Source organism: Grus americana, chromosome 7 (genome assembly GCF_028858705.1).
Source record: "Grus americana isolate bGruAme1 chromosome 7, bGruAme1.mat, whole genome shotgun sequence".
NCBI lineage: Eukaryota > Metazoa > Chordata > Aves > Gruiformes > Gruidae > Grus > Grus americana.
In genome coordinates, this window is record NC_072858.1 from 6,778,941 (window position 1) to 6,800,091 (window position 21,151).

At 43.0% G+C, this 21,151-nt stretch overlaps 1 protein-coding gene across 6 annotated transcripts in view; it reads right to left on the bottom strand.

Moving 5' to 3' along the window:
- Window positions 1-250: 250 nt before the first annotated feature.
- The window catches only part of GRK5 (G protein-coupled receptor kinase 5), a 170,922-nt gene continuing 150,021 nt past the window's right edge, over window positions 251-21,151 (bottom strand). For 5 of the 6 annotated variants that reach the window (XM_054831416.1, XM_054831417.1, XM_054831419.1 and 2 more), the window contains 6 exons: window positions 20,902-21,110; window positions 12,300-12,437; window positions 9,756-9,893; window positions 9,147-9,278; window positions 8,254-8,322; window positions 251-1,536 (listed from right to left, as the gene is read on the bottom strand). In XM_054831416.1, the coding sequence (XP_054687391.1) occupies window positions 1,495-1,536; window positions 8,254-8,322; window positions 9,147-9,278; window positions 9,756-9,893; window positions 12,300-12,437; window positions 20,902-21,110 (728 nt within the window). In that variant the 3' untranslated portion in view covers window positions 251-1,494. The remainder of the gene's footprint in view (window positions 1,537-8,253; window positions 8,323-9,146; window positions 9,279-9,755; window positions 9,894-12,299; window positions 12,438-20,901; window positions 21,111-21,151) is intronic. The other variant, XM_054831415.1, reaches the window with a different exon arrangement.

Sequence of the window (21,151 nt, forward strand, 5' to 3'; positions counted from 1 at the left end):
GAGAATCTGAACTTCCACAAAGTGAGACACAACCTCGGTTTGGTTTTCAGTTCCCTCAATTTCTGTGAAGATGTGATGGGACAGAAAATACAAACGACAGTAATATGAAAACACATGAAGCCACAAAGGTGTCTAGCAAGATATGAGCTGCATGCCGCTCTCACTGTAATCATCTTCAAGATCCCAAGGACTTGAGGAAGTTCAGTTTGATTACATGCCTCATTAAAGCAAAACGTATAGTTTTCATGTATTTAAATTAAGGAATTTATTAAAAAAAAAACAAAGCCAAAAAAACAATCAAAACAGTGGTTTGATCTAGATACAGCAGCACTGTGACATTACTAGGACATTATGTACGAAGAATCCAAGCAGCCATAGAACACAGAAGCCTTTATCTTCAGTAACAATCTCAAAATGAAACTAGCTTCATCAAACAATGTTAAAGATCTCCCTGGAAAGAGAAACAAAACCAAACAGACCCTCCCCACCCCTAACCCTTTGGATACTAGAATGATTTTTTTTTTTTGTACAATACCAACAGCCACTAGCTCTTCTAATTGAGAACACTTGATTTAATTTATTACAAAAATGATCTGTTGACTCAGTTATGAAAGACAACTTTTAACATTGCTTTAGAAGTGTCTGCTCCTCTTATAGACTACAGTATTAGAAGTGCTTAAAAACATTTAGTCCTGGATATGCTCTTGAAATTCAATCAGAAGGATATTCTGTGTCTGTTTATATACCAAATATGATTTTTAATTTTTAAAGCAGGTGAAAAGACTAACCCTAATATGAAACTGCAATTTTACAATTTAATTATTAGTCAGATATGGGCAACCACATGATAGTTCATGAAATCTTTAGGTCTATCTACATTGCTCAGAAACACAAAATAAAGTTTTTACAACTTTCACCTTCAAAAGGCTAAAATGTTAAGTCTTTTAGAAGAGTGTCCAGTGTTTAAAAGAAATGCAATTAAGGGAGATCGCATTCAATACGCATGAAATAACTCGTTTCAGCTTGCTAATAAACATATTTAACAGCTGCGTGTGGGGTGATGAGAAAGGAAAACGCATTTGTCATCCAGCCACTGCCTGAAATGTTTCTTCTCTGGGAGTGAATCTTCTCTACAGGACCGCCGATTCTCCAGAAAACCTGGAGTTCCCCTTTGGAGCCCGTTGCTCCCAGGCATGTGGTTCCCTCTTGTGTATCCATAGCTGGGCAGTGAGTTGACCCAACGTTTGCCACACATGCATCTTTGTGACTTCACACAGCATCTCACTTAATTGGTACCTAGGGATTCGTTTGCAGGCTTGGCCAAAAAACTTGAACCGATGAATGTTATTTTGTTCCCTTCCTCATAACTATTTATTTCCAATACAAAAAAAGAGGAAGTGTTTGTGTGAATGCTGTAATTACTAGTTAGATCTTAAATAAGAAAAGAATACTTTAACACTCACACTGTCATCTCATCTTCTGTTGGAGATGTCTTTACAGAAACGCAATGCATTCTGTTTCAATATCTCGACAGAACTAAGACAAAACAATAATAAAAAAGAGCCCTAATTTACAAGAGTCATCTCCCTAGTCATGTAAATAAGAGCAGCTATATTAAGCCTATTTCACTTTAATAATAATACAAAGAGTTGATATTGATCTGTTTTATGCAGAGACTCCAAAGTGATTTCTTTTGATAGACAGAGAGCATCCCTCCATGTTTAAGAAATGGAAAACAAAATTGCACAGAGGTTTGCCCAGGGCAGTGAAGAAAAACACGGGCAGAATACAAATACAAACCACCACTTCTGGATCCAGTACATAAATCAAGGAGAATACATTTGCGCCAGCACTAATATTCCTTTTAGTGAATAGGCAGCAATTTGTTTAAAATTGTTTCTTTCATAAAGCCCATTTGACAGTACACTAGCTCAGCCGATACAACTGCAGCAGCTTGTATTTGTATTTGTGTTATCGCAGAGACGTTTGGGGGAGGTGAGCGTACAATACTGTAGCATGCTGTTGGCTTTCACCTTCTTTGGTGGTTTCCCTAAAGGAAATAATTTGCAAAATTCTCTGTACCAATTTATTGCTCTTTTCTTTTTGTAGTTAAGGACAGAAAGTTATTACCAGCCAGCACTGCATGAACAATATTATTTAGTATAAAAAGAGATTGCGTCCTGCCCAGCACACAAAAGTGAAGAATTGTTTTAAATGTATGCAGTCTTTCTCTCAGCTTTAGCAGGAGGGTGTCAGTCATTACTATTCTTACTCTAAATAATTAGTAGTATTTTAAATTGCAGGTCATATTTGTGGAAGGCTTGACATAGACAACTCTGGAACTTTCCGTTTTCCACAGAGCCACTGAACAGACAGATTCTCCCAAACTTCACTGCCAAATGTACCTCCCCACAGCCTGAGACAGACTAGGACCATCCTTGGGCAGGAGAGCCCTTCAGTCTCCGGGTCCCACCCCATTCACCACTGGACTTCTTCGTTGCAGGGCCAGACAAAAGGTGGTGCTTTTATGAAGTTGGCACCCTTTACCCAAGTGTTATTAATTTTAGTCTGGACTTCTAGAGCTCCTGCAGGCTACTTTGTGCTTCATGCTACACTTATGAAGGATGATGGTCTACATCCCAAGGGGTGGACGAACCCAAGGGTGTTCTTTCACAGCAAAGTTCAGTATTTTGAAAGATTGTATGGGAAATGCCTAGAAATGTTTGATGTCTCATCTGCACTGAGAGACTTAACAAGTGAGTATGACAAATATGAACTGAAAAAAAATAATCACAACTAACTGCGGAGCAGAGGTTAAAACATCCATATCTTGCCCACAATGAAGTTAGATCCTGCAGCCACCCAGTCCATGGACGTCCATAAGAAGAAGAAGAAGCTGTGCTATAAGGGTGCGCATTTATTGCTCTTCCAGAAAAGTCTGCGTAGGGAACTCCTGACTGAGGCTCAGGTGGATGGGAACAGAGCCCTGTGTCATGGCTGTTTGTGCAGGCTGAGCAGATACCTATTTGCCTTGCCAAACTGTTACATCCGACCCTCATAGGGACAACGTTGTCTTTGAGCCACGGGCCAGACCCTGTGTTTAATGTGACCTTGTGTGTGCGATTTCCAGGTTACTCAAAAAACTGTGAGCAACATATGATGAACCAAGGAAGAACGTGCAGCAATGTGTGATGACAACTGCCATTGGACACTTGCTGAAGATACGCACATTATGGTAGTTTTCACACTGTCCTCCAGAGCTCACAGCTTGTCTGTCTTCCCTGTCCTGCCCATGGTTTTATTTGTATTACAGATTGGTTCCCTGCTTTTCTTTTTAGCTGAGGCATCTCTACTGAAAAAGATCAACAGCAACTGATTTGAAGTGTGAGGTTTTGACAGATGAAGCAAAGAATTCAAGCTGGATCCTGTCTGGTTGAACGACATTAAGAATCAGTGTCTTTGAATCAGATGCTTTACTGGATCAGCCAAGTTTGATTCCCCACCGCTGATGGCACTCTTAGCCATAGTTTCTGTGGGAAGGAATGACTGAAAATTGAGATGGTATCAAACTGATCTTACGGATAGCTGGTATTGTCTCTGAACTGCCAGTTACCAGGCATGCCTAATCAGTAGGGCCAGATGAATTCTGCGATATTGAATTCTGCAGCTCCCCAACGCTCAGTTTGATCTCCAATGCCTGTTTGGTGTGATTATCTTTGCACATTTCTGAGCTTCACAAGCAGGTTTTTTGTTCAGAAACAACACCTAAGTCATGGCTTTTCTTGTAAAAAAATCTCTTTTCAGATAATCCAGGTCAAGAGTGCACACATAAGAGTCTATTTTTTGTTATCTTTTTCTTTCATTATGCCTTTGTTTATAAAAGCCTCTCATCCAAAAACGGAGCGGGAAAAAACACTACAAGATTTAAGTGAACCTTGAGATGCTATAGAATATGAATAGCAAACATCTGAATCATAAAAGCCTGTAAACTAATTAGTGTTCATCAGACTACTCAGTAAAGATTTAAAAATAAAAAAATCATGCTTGCACAATTCAGGGTCAGATTGCAAAAGATTTCTGATTCTTAAAAAAAGCTAAGTTTGCTCATCTGTCTATTTAAAACAAGCAACCAGATCTGAACATATGCATTGTTTGGAAAGAATTTATATTGTAACTGGAAAGGAGATCTAGAAGATTAATCGGCGTGGAAAGCTATTAAATAACTACTCCTTTCTGCTCCTTTGTTATGTACAAGCTTACCTCAAAAACTATTCACTTTGAACCAAAACACTAAAAATCCCATTGCAAATGTTCTCCAAGGTTGTACGATGAAACTATAAGGGGGTTTTTGGTTTTGTTTTGGGTTGGTTTTTTTTTCATTGTTCCTGAACAGCCACGGCTCCCAGTGTTTCTTGAATTTGGCTCCATGGAGCCAGATGTGAAGTGTCTTTGGAGCCTGGCTCTGCAGGGGACTGCCTCGGCAGGGCTTCTGCCTGAGCTCTGGGCTCAGATTGCACCTGGTCACACGGTGGAAGTGAGAGGACTGTGGTCCTACACCAGTCTTGAGTGCAAGGTGAGCTGAATTATTAAAAAAAAAAAAAAGAAGTAATAAAGAAGAAAATCCTGCAGGTTTTGTTGTAGGCAAAACCCAACTAGAAGTTTCCTAGGACTGTGCATTATCACTAGTGATGTACGATATTAATTGAGTCTTTCAGGGCTTGGATACTGGAAGAGTACAAGAGCTCTGCTACCCCAGCATCATAATACTGTTTAAATTTGTCAGGCAGGATAGCAACACCTTGGGGATGTGACATGAAATCCCCCTCAACTGGTCTTGTTTTCTGTTTCTCCCCTTACTGACTCACTGCTCCCAAGGGGCTGGGATCTGAAGGGACTTCATCCCAGGCTTGATGCTTTAAGTGCATTAAGGATCCTTCTTCCATACCATCATGAGGATTCAGGATACCTAACCCTAGAATAATGTCCTCCAAGTATCAGGACTCACTGAATGCATCTCTCATCATTCGAGGACTTGGCACTGTCCCTGTGTCTCCACTGCTAGGCTCCTAGAGGTGCTGAGTAAGGAACTGTCCCAGCTGAAAGGAGAGCAGGAGAAGGCACATTTGCTATCATTCGCTGTTGTCATATAAAAAAAGTCAGCCACCACTAGTTAAGGCTGATAGCATCTAAGAGGTATAAGGCCATCTACAGTCTATTTGCAATTTGTTACCCAGCTTTCAGTAAGGGGTTTGTTGTTGTTAGGATTTTATTTCCCAAGGGGGAGATGGTAAAGATAATTTAGTTTTGCGTGCCAAATTGGTAACATGTAGGAGATGAAGCCCTTGGGCCAATAGCTGCAGTTTTATCAGATTTATCCAATGAAATATTAATGGACTAAGCCTTCGCCAAATCACCTTTTTTTCCTTCCTCATGGTGATAAGTAGACATTATCACCTACGTTTATGGGATATGCTTGTCTGTTGCTGCAATGTGAGATAATGGCAGTAGTGGAAACAAGACTTAGTCTTTCACTGTAGCCCCCATCCAGCACCCACTTCCCCTAGCATCAGTGCACAGGATGAGATCAACTGAGAGTGCACAGACACATTGTACTGTTACAAGGTGATGTCTTAAGAATGATAAAACCAAATTAAAGATGCACATCATTTGCAGCTCTCCAAGAAGAACTTAGATGTGTATCTTGTGTCAGGTACGCTGATATACATCAGTAGTCTGGCTAAGATCTGTTCCTCCACTTCTCACCAACATTTCTTGACATAAGGTGAAATCCCATGTGTCATTGAAGAAGGTCTGTGAGAACCTCCCAGAACAAGTAGGTCTTCATCCAGAGCGTGCTCAAGTGACTGATCAGATTCCTGTTGACTTAGGTGGCTTTACATCAGGCCATGAGAACAGTGTGCATAGTGGCTTTCACCTCTACAATATTTCATTCCCCTCCTGTCAGGAAGCTGAAACCATTATAGATTTAGTTTATAGCTGATAGAGAAAATTACTCAAAGTTCTCATATACTACTGTCTCTCTAAAATCTGACATCTTCCATAAGATCTGCAATCCCATCACCTCACATGGGAGAGTGGCTGAAGCTCTTCCTGAGCACCACCAATACAGAATTTCTGGGCTAGACTGATCTGAAGGAAAAAGAGGAACAACTTCTTGGCCATATTATGGCACACTTACACTTCACTACATGTCTACTAATGACCAGGAAAACTGGAGGCTTTTGAAATAATGTGGACTTGAATCTTAAAATACTTTACTCCTGATAAAGGCGCCAAAGCCCCATCTCCCTTCCTTGACTTTTCTCTGTCAGCTGCTTTATGCAAATCCTGGCCCTGTTCTGTCTCTCTCCCCCATGATCTCAAGGTGGTTTAGTATGTAATTCCTGTGCCTTTCTCACTCAGAGCTTTGTCACTACTAACCTGCATCTTTTTTCCCTTCTGCATTGGCCAGAGAGAACATATACATGATAGTCTAATGAATTTTGGCTATTGAGACTTCCACTGGAATGGTGCTTCCTTGTACCCTGGGACTACCTGCACTAATAGCTAACAGGGTTTTAGACACACCAGGCCGACCATCAGATGTTCCTGATTGACCCAAAGGTGTAAAATCATCAGTCTACTCTAGCTGACATTGTAAAGAGCATGGTGAACCTACCTGTTTTACAGAACATGCTGGGCTATGGAGATCCTGCCTGCGCTTGGGGGAAAACGGCTTTCCAGTTCCTGTTGAAGGGAAGCAACTATAATTTTGATCTGGTGTTCTTAATAATAATGGATAGTGGCATACTTGACAAGACCATGATTCTGATGCCTGAGGTACTGCTCCTGATCCTGACCGCTCCTGTTTATACTAGTGGGAACAATGTTTTCAACAATGGTTGAAGGATCCTGGACAAAGAATGATGGAACAAAAAGTGGGAGGTATTATTTCATAACTGACATTTTGTTCAGTTAAGTTGAGGACCTAACTGAGGAGACGAGTCATGGTGTGTTTAGCATGATGCATGAAAGGACTCTAAGTGCAGACACAACCTACAGGTTCTGCTACTGCTCAAAAGCAGCTCAGATCCCACTCTGAACCTCCACAGCTCAGCTCTAGAAAGCTGACATGAATCTCATGGTCAGCACAAACCAGACTACTGAGTTTTCCTCTTGCTACCTGTTTGATATGAGCAACCATGAAAAGGCCTTGGACTTTTGACTGCAGCATGGAGAACACTTTGAGTTTTGCTCTCATTTCAGCAGGTGCAGGTTTCAAGTCTTTGGAAAACAAATGGCCATTTGCTTTCCCAGTCACCTCTCACTCAGTTTTGTTCTTGCTGTCATTAGAAATGGCACAAAAACTAGTGAAGGAGAAGGGCTTAAAATAGGGTTCCCTTTCTAACCAAAAAGTTTTTGATGAGCTAACAATGTAAGTGCAAATCTCAGCTGTGCTGGTCCCATGACATCACAGACCTTAGGCATAGCAAGTAGCATTCTTGAATGCATCAAAATCCTGTCTTTTAGCATTTAATGCGAGACATTACAAACTAATGAAGAGGAGAAATGTATGCAGTGTTGCTGTAAACCAAATATACAGATGTAAAATAATTAAGAATAAACTGTTCCATAAAAATGCATGTCAATAAAACCCAGTCTGATAAAGTGATTTATGAATAATTTTCTAGAATTACTAAAAAGAATGATTTCTCATATGAGGCTCTGGAAGTCTTGAGTCACATTTTTTTTTTCTTTTAAAAAAATGTCTTAAAACACATGGCTTTACAGCTGCTGCTTGGAAAATATACACCTCCAAAGTCTGACTTTCATTTAAATACAAATGTACAAAATGTAAACTGAGACAATAGAGAAATTTACAAAACTTTTCTTTAAAAATAATAAAGACAAAATTCAGTTCTAGTATGATGCTATTTAAATACGTGCAAGTAGTCATGTTCATTGAATTTCTATTGCAATGTTCTAAATAGACAAATTTGATTCACACAGTCTTGAGTGCCACCTCCAAAAACAGACCTGAGTGGAAAATTCTTCTTAAAATGCGAGGCTCCACTGGAAGGAATGGATAGAAAATCTCCATTTTTGGGAGATCCTTTTTTTTTTTTTTTTTTTCACTCAACGGTGGAGGCTCTCTCATCCATAGAAGCTCCATAGATTATAGTGGAAGGATGCAACATGTTGTTTCATAAAACTGAGTTGGAACTAGCTGCTTCCAGTGGAGTTTGAACTTACGTGATTTGAATTTATGTGGTGATTTAAACTGGCCTTTGAATTTGGAGAACTCTTTGAATTGTTCTGATGCTGTAGAAAGAGGAAGACAATGACAATTAGATTCTCCAACTATGCCATGCTTTCTTCTAGTCCAACATCATTGTTTATTCTATGGTCATAACGTACTGACTGGACTGCAAGACTTTTCTTTGAAGATATTTGGATGTAAAATATTCTTCATTTTCCTACTTGTATTCTTTCTGCGTCAGGAGGACCATGGCAGTTCTTGAGGAATACAGCAAAGAAGACTCACTCGAGCTCCAGGAGTCAAATCAATTCACTGCAAAATGTCAGTATCTGCTAAATCTGACTAATACAGAGGATACCCGCCAGCGCTTAGGCATGGTTTTAACCCTACAGAAATAGATCGGTCTAGGAACGTTATTGAGATTTGCAAATGGTCCCATGGTGCCTCATGAAAGCTGTACATCACGTATTCTCTGGTCTGCTCTGTTCTCTAGTGTCTTTGTTTCCTGCCATGACTACTTCACTCAGCATTTGCATTTTCTTTTTTTAACATATATATCAAGGGTTTTCACAAGGACCTTATCAAAATCATATAACCATTTCAAAAGGTGTTTCAGCATACCACTGAAAAATAGTTTGGGTAAGAAGTTTTCAATCACTGGAAAAAAAGCTGATGAAAAACAATGGAACTCCTGGTGGTACAAAAATGACAAGAGGTAGATAGGAAACCTGGGATAGGCAGTATGAGTCAGGAAATTACCAGGTAACTGTGACAGCAAGCCCTCTCTAAAACATACTGTCTTTCTCCTACAAAATTATCACCAGAACGTGGCTGTGTCACTGGGCATCCAAGGGATGTTCCTTGTCTTAGTCATAAAAGATCTCACCTGTCGTTTAAATATTCTCTGTAGCAATCCTTTCTTGGGTGGCTCTGGGGGGTAGCTTTTGTTTAGGTCTGGTGAAATAGTACCATTTGGTCCAAATACATTCAGTTCTTTGAAGCACTCTGTTTCTATCATCTAGCGGAATACAATAAGAAACAAAAAAAGATATTATACATCTGCATTAAATATATCCCAGTAGGTTGTTCAAAGTCAAGCTGCAGAGTCAACTGCTGCAGCTGGGACCTGCTGCAGGTACAAGGCAATGGGTGAGATCAGGATCACCGACGGAGGAGCCTCCCATTAGGACTTCCAGCCATCCCATGGAAGTTCCTCAGAGCTGTTGTTGAAACACCTCTGTGGAAATCCAGGAGAAGGAAGTACAGTAGGATCCTTGCCAATTTACACAAATATGCAGAGCCAACAGATACAGTCACCTGAACCTGACGTCTGTGGTACATTATAGATCTTGAAAGAGGCCATTTGTAAGTTATGAAAGCATCAGAGTCTGGCAAGTTATCCAGTAGCTATGTATTACTGGAAATATACAGCTCCTCTCAAACCACCTGTGTTAGGGGGGTTTACTGGAGTAATTTTACTATGGTACATCCTTACCTCATTTTGCCATGGAATAGACACTGATCCTGTGGAAAACTTGGAATAGAAATCATCATCCGTTTGGTCCAGGTTAACTCCTTTCACTGTGGAGAACTGCTCGATGTCTAACACGTCCTTGCAGTATACTGCTCTGGGCTATCTCAGCAGAAAGAAAAAGAAAACCAGCAAGAGAACAAATACTTCTGAGTCTGACCATGTGCTTTCATTCACAGATTCAGTCAAGTGAGAATGCCTAACAACAAGTGACTATCTGCATCCTGCTTCTCTAGACTCGCTCTGCCCGCACCGTTTATCATCAAAGCTGACTTCGCTTTAAGCATGTTAAACTTCCCACTTTGAAGTCCTTAAAGCATCAGCGTAGCCAAAGAGGGTTTTAGTCATCCATGTAGCACATGGCTAAGAGGTGAGGGGAAAAGGACAGAAAGAGCAAGAAAACAAAAATCAAATCCTTCAGTAGTCTTTTCTTTTAGAGGGGGAACAACAGAAAACCAGAACGTTTATGAGTCACACACTGGCGACAGCCCTGAAAAGGGACCTCGGATAGAAGTGTCCTTCTGCTCAGAGAGCTGTGGAGTTTGCAGCTTAAAAGTTGAAAGGAATGTATATTAATTGCTAAGGAAAACAGAAGAGGCTTGGCATTTTTCCATTGTTTTTATTAATAGCTCAGCTGCTGGAAGCTGTCCAGAATCACCTCTATTAACTCTTTTAACTTGTCTGCCTTTCTTCAATCAAATGGTCAAATGGCTTTGCCTTTTTAAACTGCTTAATTTTCTGGGATGACAGAGACAAGACTCTTTGCAGTGAGGCTGCTTTTAACTTGTATTCCAGCAGTCAGCCACAGAAAGCAGAAACAGTCATCACTGGCTACCCATCATAGTTAGTGTGGTCATCTGCACGCCTAGAGAGCTCCCATCAACAGCACGGTTACCCTTTGATGCGCAGGAATAATTGAGGGCTGGCTTGTGGGACTCGCCTGACCTGCTGAACTCAAGCACATGTTGAACCCTATTGTCTACACATGGTACCATGACTGCACAGCCCAGGGGTCCAACCGAGCAGTGTGACCAAACAAATCAAGTTGATTCCTGACAGAAGTCCTATTTGCTGGAGGCTGCGTCCCTCTGCATTCCTGACGGCTGCGATCCACAACATTTTTGTGGAGACAGAATAGTCTAGAAGAGGACGGAGAGCCACGGGTTGGATTACAACCCCTGCCATTGGCTATGTAGTTTAGGGTGATTCAGCTGACTTCAGTAAAGACTTGGAAATCTATGGATGAAGTGCCAAATAAATTAAATTAGGGGCAGCTCTTGAGTTCTCAATAAATAGCCATAAAAATTTATGTGCCTCTGCTTTAGCAAATATGTCTATAAGAGGTACCTTCTAGGCCTTACACGCCACAGTTAAGCTTTTAACACACTCTGGCGGATCCCAAATTTGAGCCCAGAAATTTCTGATTTTCTACATCAGAAAGAAATAGTAGCTTGTCTCCTATTTCTTCCCACTAAAGCAGGTCGTAACACCATGGGCTAATTGGCAGGAATAACTAGGCCACATAGTAAAATGTAAAGCAAAACCAGAGCAGCTAAAGTAAACTTTTGTAGCGTTCAAACCACTTTGGTTTGGTTGAGCTTGCAGCAATGTGAATGAGAGCTGCCAAGATGTTACTTTCCTTAATACGTTAAAATGGCAGTGTTTACTTAGAACCATATGGGAACTTTAAGGATAGAAGGTCTAGCCAGAAAGAGAGCCCTGCAGGAGGAAAATAATCAGATAACTCTGAGCACTGGGGTAGAGGCTGATACCACAAAAGGGTGGAAAAAGTTTTGTTATTGCCAATGCAATAAAGACTTTCAGTATGTGCAAGACTGGTGTGTAAACCTGAGTAAGGTCTCAGGGCTGCGTTCCCTGCCCCATGAACACTAACAAGTTTAAAATGCTGTCTCAGGTCCAAGTCACCTCCTCTGCTTGAGGTGACACTTGATATCTAAATCTGGTTCAGACTCTCTGTAACAAATGCCTGTTTTCATGTTGATCCAGTCCATTCCTCAGTTCTGTAGAGCTCTGGACTTTGTAATTCTGATTTCACCTCAGCATATATATCTATATATCTGTATGCATATACATGTGGTTTTCATTGCTGATTGCTCCAAGCACCACCTGGTCCTCAGCGTACTTATTCTCACACTACTACCATGGATAAGGGAATACAAAGGTTCCCAGTTTAAAGTTTGGGAACTGAGGCACGAACAGATCAAGTGGTGCCTCCAGTGTCACACTGGAAGACTGTGGTAAAGCGAGTGGGAATGATTCAAGCCCCAGGTTACCACCCTGCGTGGGGGCCCACCCACCCTGCATGCACACGTCCACAGAGCAGCTCTCCTCTTCCTCCCAGCCTCCTCACTCCAGCCCTACCGCTTATAACATCTCCCTAGGACACCTACCCATGCAGAGAGTGATGACAGCTCTAAGAAAGAGAAGTTATTTTTAGAAACAAATCTCTTGAAAGAGGCCACTGGGGGTTCTTCCTATCATACTTACATCAGGGACAAAGGGAGGATCCAGCATTCCTGCTTCTAACCGCTTGAAATTCATGCTCTTGAAAAAGGGGTGCCTCTTCACTTCTGTTGCACCTTCCCCTTGACATCCTAGCCGCTGCTTCACATCTTTGGTGAGGAGCTGAAACACGCCAAGAGGAATGGTAAGGATGTCAGAAAAGCAAAAGCTCCACAAATATATTTTGATCTCCAGTTGGTTTTGAATGTGCCCAGAGGGAAGTGCAGAGGGGAATCGTAATTGCTGTTACTTAATGGCGAAAGTTAAATGGATTAAGACTGCACTGTTTTACATGCTGGTGAAACCCTTCGAAAATTACCTGCTGTAAAGTGCTTAAAGTCAAAATAGAGACAGTGGCTTCTGCTTCCTTTCAGTGAACACTTTCAAGAAGAAAGGGACATACCCTAATAACATATATAGGTGCATACTCATAAGCCCCATGTGCTTTTTCTCAGTTCTTTTTTTTTTTTCTTCTTGCTGCTCTTGTAAGAACAATTTTCCTGTGCTGTTTAGGCTGAATGACTTTACTATCAAATTGTATTTCCCTCCACTCATTGCAGTATATTCCAGTACATCACATGACACATCATAACCTTTCTGCTCATGGGCTGGTCTCTGCTGAATTCAAGGGGAGTTTTATTCATGGAGCCAGTATCGGTAACCATCCTCAGCTCAGCCTTGTTTGTTTTCAGAGAAGGGCAATGCACCACCTCTACCTGCTACAGCAAGTCCTGCCTGTTTCCTGGGTCCCTGCGATGGAGCAATGGACACTAAGTGAACTCAGCATCCTTGGTCTATTAGATAAGCAGGTCCATGAGCACAAAACCAGGGGTTGTAGGTCCTGGAAGATCCTGTATGGATGGCCTAACTGATCTGCAAGAGAACAGTTCAATGGAAGAACAATTCTGGCACAGACTAGTTGGTGGATGAGGAGACAGAGCACGTAGCCAAATCTTCACCAAAATGCCTTGGCTGAAGAGAGGCAGATCTCAGCATGCAAATGACTGGTGTAAAAAGGCAATCATTTGGGACAGGGACCTTTCTAAATGTACCACTGACTTCAGACAATCTGCTGAAAAGTGAAGGTTCACAAATTTGTTTCCTTTTTTCCTTCTCTTTATCTTTGAGGAAGTCTGCATGATGCTCTCAGATAGAGGAGAGAAAATGTATCGCTGAATTCACCATAATCTGCCCAGGGATCCCAGCTGCCTATTAAAGAGACACCTGACGTGCCTTAGTACAACAGAAAAGCAAACATGCATTGAAAACAGTCAAGATAAGCTTTGCTGGAGCCTCCACTCCAGAGGAAAAGACTGCATACTAAGAGTGCAGTATCATGGAGGAAAGAACACCCTTTTCCACAGGCAGGGGATGCCTCCTGGAGCCGGGCACGCAGCCAGGCAGACACCCCACCGCTCAGCACTTTTGGTACCCCGATTTCTAAACGCCTGCTGAAGGAAGGGGCCGAGCCAGCCTGCATTGACACCAAGGCTGCGCGGCGGCCGCGGGCCCCACCGCCGGCTGGGCAAGGCAGCGGGGCAGGAGGGCGAAGCCCGGCGCGGCCCCAGCGGAGGGGAGCGCGGTTGCCGGGCGCGCCGCGGGCCGCCGGGGGGCAGCAGAGGAAAGGGCAGCGCGGCCGGGCAGCGCGGTGCGGGCCGGGGGGCGGCGAGGCCGGGGGCGGTGGCGGGGCCCGGCCGGGGGCGGTGAGGCGTTCCGCGCCCCTCGGGGAGGGATACCGAGGAGTGAGCGGCCTTGGAGCTGTGCCCTGGGGCCCGAGGGGACCGGTGCCTGGGTACCCGGGGGAGGGAAAACTTCACCCCTCACCTTCTCTCCCGCTGCAAAGCGGCGATCTCCCCTTGCCCCCTCCCCAGGTGGGCTGTGCAGACCAGTCGTGCTGAAATGATTAGTAAAACCCCCGGGACTGCCTGCCCACGGGGGGCTCAGCGTCCATGCAGGACAGGGAGGTGGTTTGGGTTCTCTGGGCATCTGAGGCCATGAAGGCACTGCACCCTGGGAAGCACCCCTGGGTAAGCCCCTGGGGATCTCACTAGCTGTCCCTGACAGCCAGGGCAGTCAGCAAACTGACCTGTACCTTGAAGTGCCTGGCTGGGGCTCACTTAGGAGGGCAGGAGGCAAATAGCTTTTGGGAGGGTCAGAGAGGAAGAGAAGTGTTTCAGGAGATCAGGTGGACAACCAGGTGCAGCTTTGCAGGACGTTGGGAATGGGGAGCCAGGCAGCTTCCTCGCTAAGGCAAGGTTGTCTGGAGATGATGCTTGTAGGCTTTCCAGCTCAGGGTATGCCCCAGTACCCTCTGGTTGTGTTGCTGTCTCAGCTACATCATCTCAATGAAGAGGAACGTTGAAAGAACTGGGTTTTGCTAATGGGAGGTTGGTAATCTTTCCTCTGGTGTCTGGCTAGAACTGGGTTTTCTTGTTGTTATCACAGATTTGCAGGGTCACAGCTCTTTTGGCTTCTCTGAATGCTCTGCTACCCCTGGGCATCAGTGGTTTTCATATCTGACTTCCACAGCCTCCTCAGTTCTGCATTTTTTTGCTAGGGGCCTCATTTCCAGCCTGAGACGGCAAATGGCTTCGGCAATCTGTGTGCCCCACGTATGCAGATACCATCGTCCAGCCAGTCCTGAGCAAGCTACAATGGCAGAGGCCAAGCAGCCAGAAGAGATGGTGAAGGGGTTTGTGGGACATAAGAGTCTCCTGCTTAGCTCTTTCTGCCTCAGCAGTAGCAGCAGCAATAGCCAGAGGAGACTATGGATAGAGGGATGGGGGAAAAGCTAGTGGTTCTGGCCACAACAGCAACTTCCAGCTTCCGGATAGCTATGTCACTTTCTCACAGATTCCTCTGCCTCTGCTGCTGTCTAGGTGGTGGCATCTGGTCTGGCTGGTCATCATGACTGGCTGGTTCACAGAGATGGAGAAATACTTGAAGAAATATCTCTGTGCCTTGCCATCCTCTGAGCACATAGATTCATGTGATACAGCACCATACTGATCCAGCTCATAAAAAAAGATCTTTCTCAGGGCTCTTCTCTGGAGCTTGCTTTCCCTGGGCACAAGAAGAAGGGATGTTTTGCTTTCAAATCCTTTCATGAGACTTTCAGCTCTCATGGTCTTGAGGCAAGGTTTTTTATTGTAGGCTGGTTGGGGTTTTGGTTTTTTGGGGGTTTTTTGTTGGTGGTGGTTGGTTGGGGTTTTTTTGAGGGTGGTTGTTTGCTTGTTTTTAAATCCCAACAGGCATATGGATTTAACCTACGTGGAGAAGATTGCTTTGGAATTTCTAGTCAAGATCTGGTTTGCTCTACTCTAGCTGGGCAGTGAAGACAAAAGTTCTTTTGATCTTCTATTCTCATGTTGAGAGGTCTTTTCTGACAGGTAGAAAGAAGAATCTGAAGGCAGAAGGACCACTATTACTACCCATGGCTCTGATATACTTTTGAAAATGATACCTTGAAGCTCTTAGGAACAGTGCTGCTGAGGAGCAAGTTGTAGTAGGAAGGGGTAGATTGGGACTTGCCTGTAGTTGGCAAAGGAGACCTCTGTAGTTTCTGCTCTACAAGTCAGATGTGAAGGGAAGAAAGAGGGTTACTTTCCTGCCTGTGCCAGTATTTCTCCTGCCTCTGGACTAAGTGGGAAGACCAAGCTAATCTGGGAATTTACCCTTGCCAGGCTGTAAATATTAGAAGTTGTTTGGAGTGTATGGTCAGAGGATGGGGTAGTTGAGGATAGAGGACGACTGCCTGGGGATTCCTGGGCTCCTCCATGATAAACAAGGGAGTATTCAGTAGCCTCAGACGCAAGAAGGAAGCCTCTGGAGCATGAATGCAGTTGGTCATGGGTGGCTGGCCACTGCAGGCTGAAAGACACAAAAGGGAACAGGCCACGGGGAATAGACTGGGACTGAAAGACCACAGAAAGGATTCTCCTGCAAAGCCCTGCTGTAGTGGAGCAGCTGCCTGCCTCTTGAGAAGAGTACCAGGAGGGTCCCAATGGAGAAAAAAAAAAAGAAATTAATGGAATTTGGTAAGCTGTAGCTGCAGCTAGCTCCAGAAATGGCAACAGGTGAAAGCAGACACTTCTCCTGGCTTCTGTTGTGCATATCAAGAGATAGCATGGACTAGAATATTTTCCAGAAGAGGAAGTCTTTCCTTTCTCCAAGCAATAATGACTCTTGTACCATTTCCTGCAGGCCCAGCAGCTTTCTGCAATAGTAAACCTGTGTAATAGCCTGAAATAAATCCATGTAATAGCCTGAAATATGCATTCCATTTGGGAATCTGATCAGGGAAAGAAAGCGGACATAACTGTACAGTTTGAGTCATGTCTACACTTTTGTTTAATTTAGTTTCAAATTATGTATTTAATATGAATAGAGAGCAGAATAAAACCAACTACATCAGGCTGATGACAAGCCCTCCTGGGACAGCAGTGCAATGACCCAGTCAAACATAATTTAAGTGCAATTCTACAGCTGAAGCCTATGGAGAATTCACAGACCTTCAGATCTGAAGATGGCTTAGGCCATCCAACCATGCATGAAGTTGATACCAAGCAGCAGAGCTTTACGTTCTGGTAACAAAGGCTCCAGATGACCCTGGATGTCTGTAAATGAGGGCAGGATTTAGTATACAGAGTTATGGGCAAAGCGTGACTAGAATAGGACTTTCAAAGAAGAGTCTTGAAGAGCAGTGGTGAAGTTACATTAAAATCTTTTTCTTGATATAAAGAACTCTCTGATACTTTCATGCCACTCATTTGATCCCCACTGGGGATAGAAACTCTGCAATGTCTGAGACTTTTTCCACAACTTTGTTTTGCTTCCTTTACAAAAAGAAAAAACTGTTGTGAGGATTGCTAAAAAAAGCCAACAGTCCCCAAAGCACTGCTTTATTTATATTCATGTGATCAGTCAGTTCATATCCAGATCATACCATGTAATAAATAACTCCAAGTCCTAAGATATTTGTCCTAAAATTATGGAGGTAAGGGAAACTTTTTGTAGGGTTAGAGCAAAAAATTGCTGCTCATGAATAGAGAAAAGGGAAATGGTAAAACCACTTCCACTGACCCAGCTGATCAAGTAATTTGTGGGATCACCTAGATAAATTTCAACCCTGAGACAGAAGTAAACATACTATTTTGAACAATTTTTAGAGAACAGAAAAGTAATACAATGGTCACCTCTCAATTACTAAATGAGACACGACAGTGGTGTGGGTGGGAACTGAAGATGCCAGAATGACATATATGGCTTTATATTGCACTGCTTATGAAATCACAGCCCAATCTGAGTGACAATTATTGCAAAGGCTTACTACAGAAGATTATTGTTGTTGTTATTATTATTATTACTATTATTATCAATGGCAGTGATAATCATTTGAAGAGCACCTTGATGTGTGTGAGGTCCCTCTTATGACAGATGAAAGATCAGTTATTCTCAGGCAGTGCTGATAAACTTTAAGGTGTCATAATGTGTGAACAAGTTAGTTTCCAGGGGTGAAAGGAGAGAGGAGGGATGAAAGCAGGCAGGAGTAGTAGCAGTATGATAACAGAGTTTCTTTTAGGGGAAAAAAAGAATCCATCATCTTTTATTTGGTTGGGGAGGCACTTCAGGAAGGGAATGAAGATCAGAATCACAGAACAGCTGAGACTGGAAGGCACCTCTGGAGATTGTCTAGTCCAATCCCTCTGCTCAAAGCAGAGTCACCTAGAGCAGGTTGTTCAAGGCTGTGCCCAGTTGGGGTTGGGTATCTCCAAGTGTGGAGACTCCACAACCTCTCTGGGCAACCTGTTCCAGTATTTGACTACCCTCACCACAGAAAAGAGTTTCCTAACGTTTCAGAGGGACCCTCCTGTGTTTCAGTTTGTCCCTATCACCTCCTGTCCTGTCACTGGGCACCAAACCAAGAGTTTGGCTCCGTCTTCTTTGCACCCTCCAATCAGAGATCCCTTTTGCGAGAAATGTAGACAAACAGGACACTGCCAGCGTGACAGAAGAGCACAGCAATATGGTCCCATCCAATACTGTTGACTTGAATGCACTTCAAGTCACATCTTTGGATGCAAGACTGCACTTGTCAGGGAAAACGCATGTACATCAATGAAATACAAGTCATAACAACAACAAACAGGGAGCATTTCCTAGAAAGACTGGATTTTTTCACAGAAAAAAACACACCATGAAGCAGTTATGTTATATGGGAACTATGGGTTGGGGAGCTTCCCAGAAAGCCAGCTGCCCCTGTTCCTAATTATTTATTATTCATCTCTGTCTCAGTCCAAAATGAGGTCTGATTTATGGGAAGCGATTTACAAAATGAAACATGGAAATATGGGGCGGATGATGATTAATGGGAGCTATGATATGTGTCTGCAAAAATGCAAAGGGCATAAACATCCAGGAGGGGAAGGTTGACATGGGGTGACATTAAAGGGTTTTCATATGAGTAAATGAATAAAGACAATATATTTCCTGATGGAGACGCTGTTAGCTCATGGAGTAAGCTTTGAAGAGAAGCTTAGGCAACATGGTGTAAAACATGTTGTTTCTCACTCCTGCCCTGAAGAGTCCACTACAGGAAAGCCTTTTGCGTTGGATCTTTGTGAAAGCTCAAATTAGATTTATGTACTGCAACTTTATGCTTCATTCTGTAGGTATGATGGGTACTTAATAACTTTTTTGTTTCCTTGTTAAGATGCAGATACAAAGCAACAAAGTCCTGGTTTTCAATATAAAGAGCAAAAAGAATTTGAGAAAATATATTTGAATCATGGATTTTTAAAAATATCGCTTGATAAAATAAATGACTTTTGGATGGAAAACCACGAATGCCATCATACTCAGTATCAGAAGTAAGGCTCTTCCAGCCTTAAGGCACAGTAATTTGAATGCATTAATGCTCAAAAAGGACAGGGTTATCTTTGGATCCATTAAGAGTTTGCACAAACCACCTAAATGCCACGTGATTGGACAGTGAAGCAGTAATGATCAAGTTGTCAGGAATGATTTACATATAGTTCATGCTTCCCTGAGGCAAGGGACTGAAATAGGTGACTTCCTGAAGTCCCCGACTCCCTGACACCATAGGCTCTAAGGCTTGAAGATGAAAATGACCACTACAGTGTAATGACTTTCACCGTCTACTCCCCTGGGAGTGGTAGGTCATCTCCAGCACTGTATTTAATTCTTCTCAGCTTTAAGTTCTCACGGGCTTGGTTACTTGCAAGGTATACTTTCATTCCATTATGCCTCATGTCTGCAACTAACTACAGAACAAGCAACAAGAATGTAATTTTTGCCTCATGATATTTTCTTTTCATGCTAACAACAGGACGCACACAAACCCTCTGCCACTCCAGCAGATGCTGCTCCTCACCTGGTGGGTGTTGAGATGCTACTAGAGAAGAGATGGCAGGCTGTTTGAGCACATGAAATGGTCTTTAAGAGCCTGTGGCTGTTCTAGATCCTCCCACGCTGACTTCACTGGGGGCTCTGAATCGCAGATTAAGGGCAGTGAATGGCCTAGAGTATCTATGAAGAGTGATGTCAGTTAATTGCTACCCTGGGGATTCAGCAATGAGTTGGTGCACTGTGAGTTAATGACTTCCAGGCATGATACTTGGCAATACTACCACTATTATTTTGCAAGGAGACTTCAGTGTCTCTTCATGAAGCCAGCCAACCAGAATGTTGTTGATCTGCTGTTTTCTTGCCTGTTGCACAAGATATCGGTGAAACTCTCACTACCTATTTGTTGACCTTTCTTTCCCTTCATTCTCTCCCTACTAGTATACGCAGATATGTCATTGTCTCCAAAGGAGACTTCACTCTAGCAAACAGCACCAAGAAAAAGGACACATCCCTTTCCAAATTAGAATTCAGCCTTCTAAAGATGGATGTCGACAAGACATTGATGAATTCAGACACAGCTTTGAGATTTCTCAGAGGGTTTGAGGATTTCCATTGTCAGAAATGGCTATTGTGCTACAAAAATGATTCCCAGCTGAAAGAGTGAGAAAACATTTTAAAGGACAGCTCAACAGTATTAAAAAAAGCTGGATACCCTGGCACCCTGGGGGAAAAGCTGCTAACAAAATTAGTGAGATGGGGTGGGACAACATTTGAGTGTCACAATAATTTCATTGCATAATCTTTGTCCTGGTTACCCCCAGCTCTCACCGAAGACAATGGAAGCATGGGGCTTTCAGTTCCTTGCAGGAGACAATCAGAGTCTTGCATCATCAAGTCCTTTTTATTTTTTCTACAAGACTATAGAAGACAGAAATGCATTCTTGACTGCAAACCAACATTTAAAGCCTCACGAGAATAGATACCGCTCCCTTGGCCATAAAACTTTGGAGAGAACTCAAGATGACCGTGATGAATCTCATGGAGAAGCAAGCCCAAATAAACACAATTTGAATGAATAGAGAATGCAGTCATCTCATCAACAGATGAGCTTGGTTAATCCTTGTCTCTGCAGCCCCTCTATGGTACTGTGTTACTGCTCAGACCATGTCAGACACAGCTTGCTAATGAAGCTGCCACACTGGGCCTTCAGGCTCCTTACCATTTTACAGATGGACTTGGCCTCCTCAGAAAACTTATGGGAGTACACCTCTTCTGTTTCCAGCACTCTTCTGTCCACTTCTTCCCTCTTCACCTTCTCTTTCCTTCCACGAAATGGTGATTGCCCAGCAATCATTTCATAAATGAGACAGCCTAGCCCCCAGTAGTCAGGGCTGAGTGTGTATCTCTGGTTGTTCAACACTTCTGGAGCTGTGGAGGAGAAAGACGTGTCTTGTGGAAATGCCTGATGT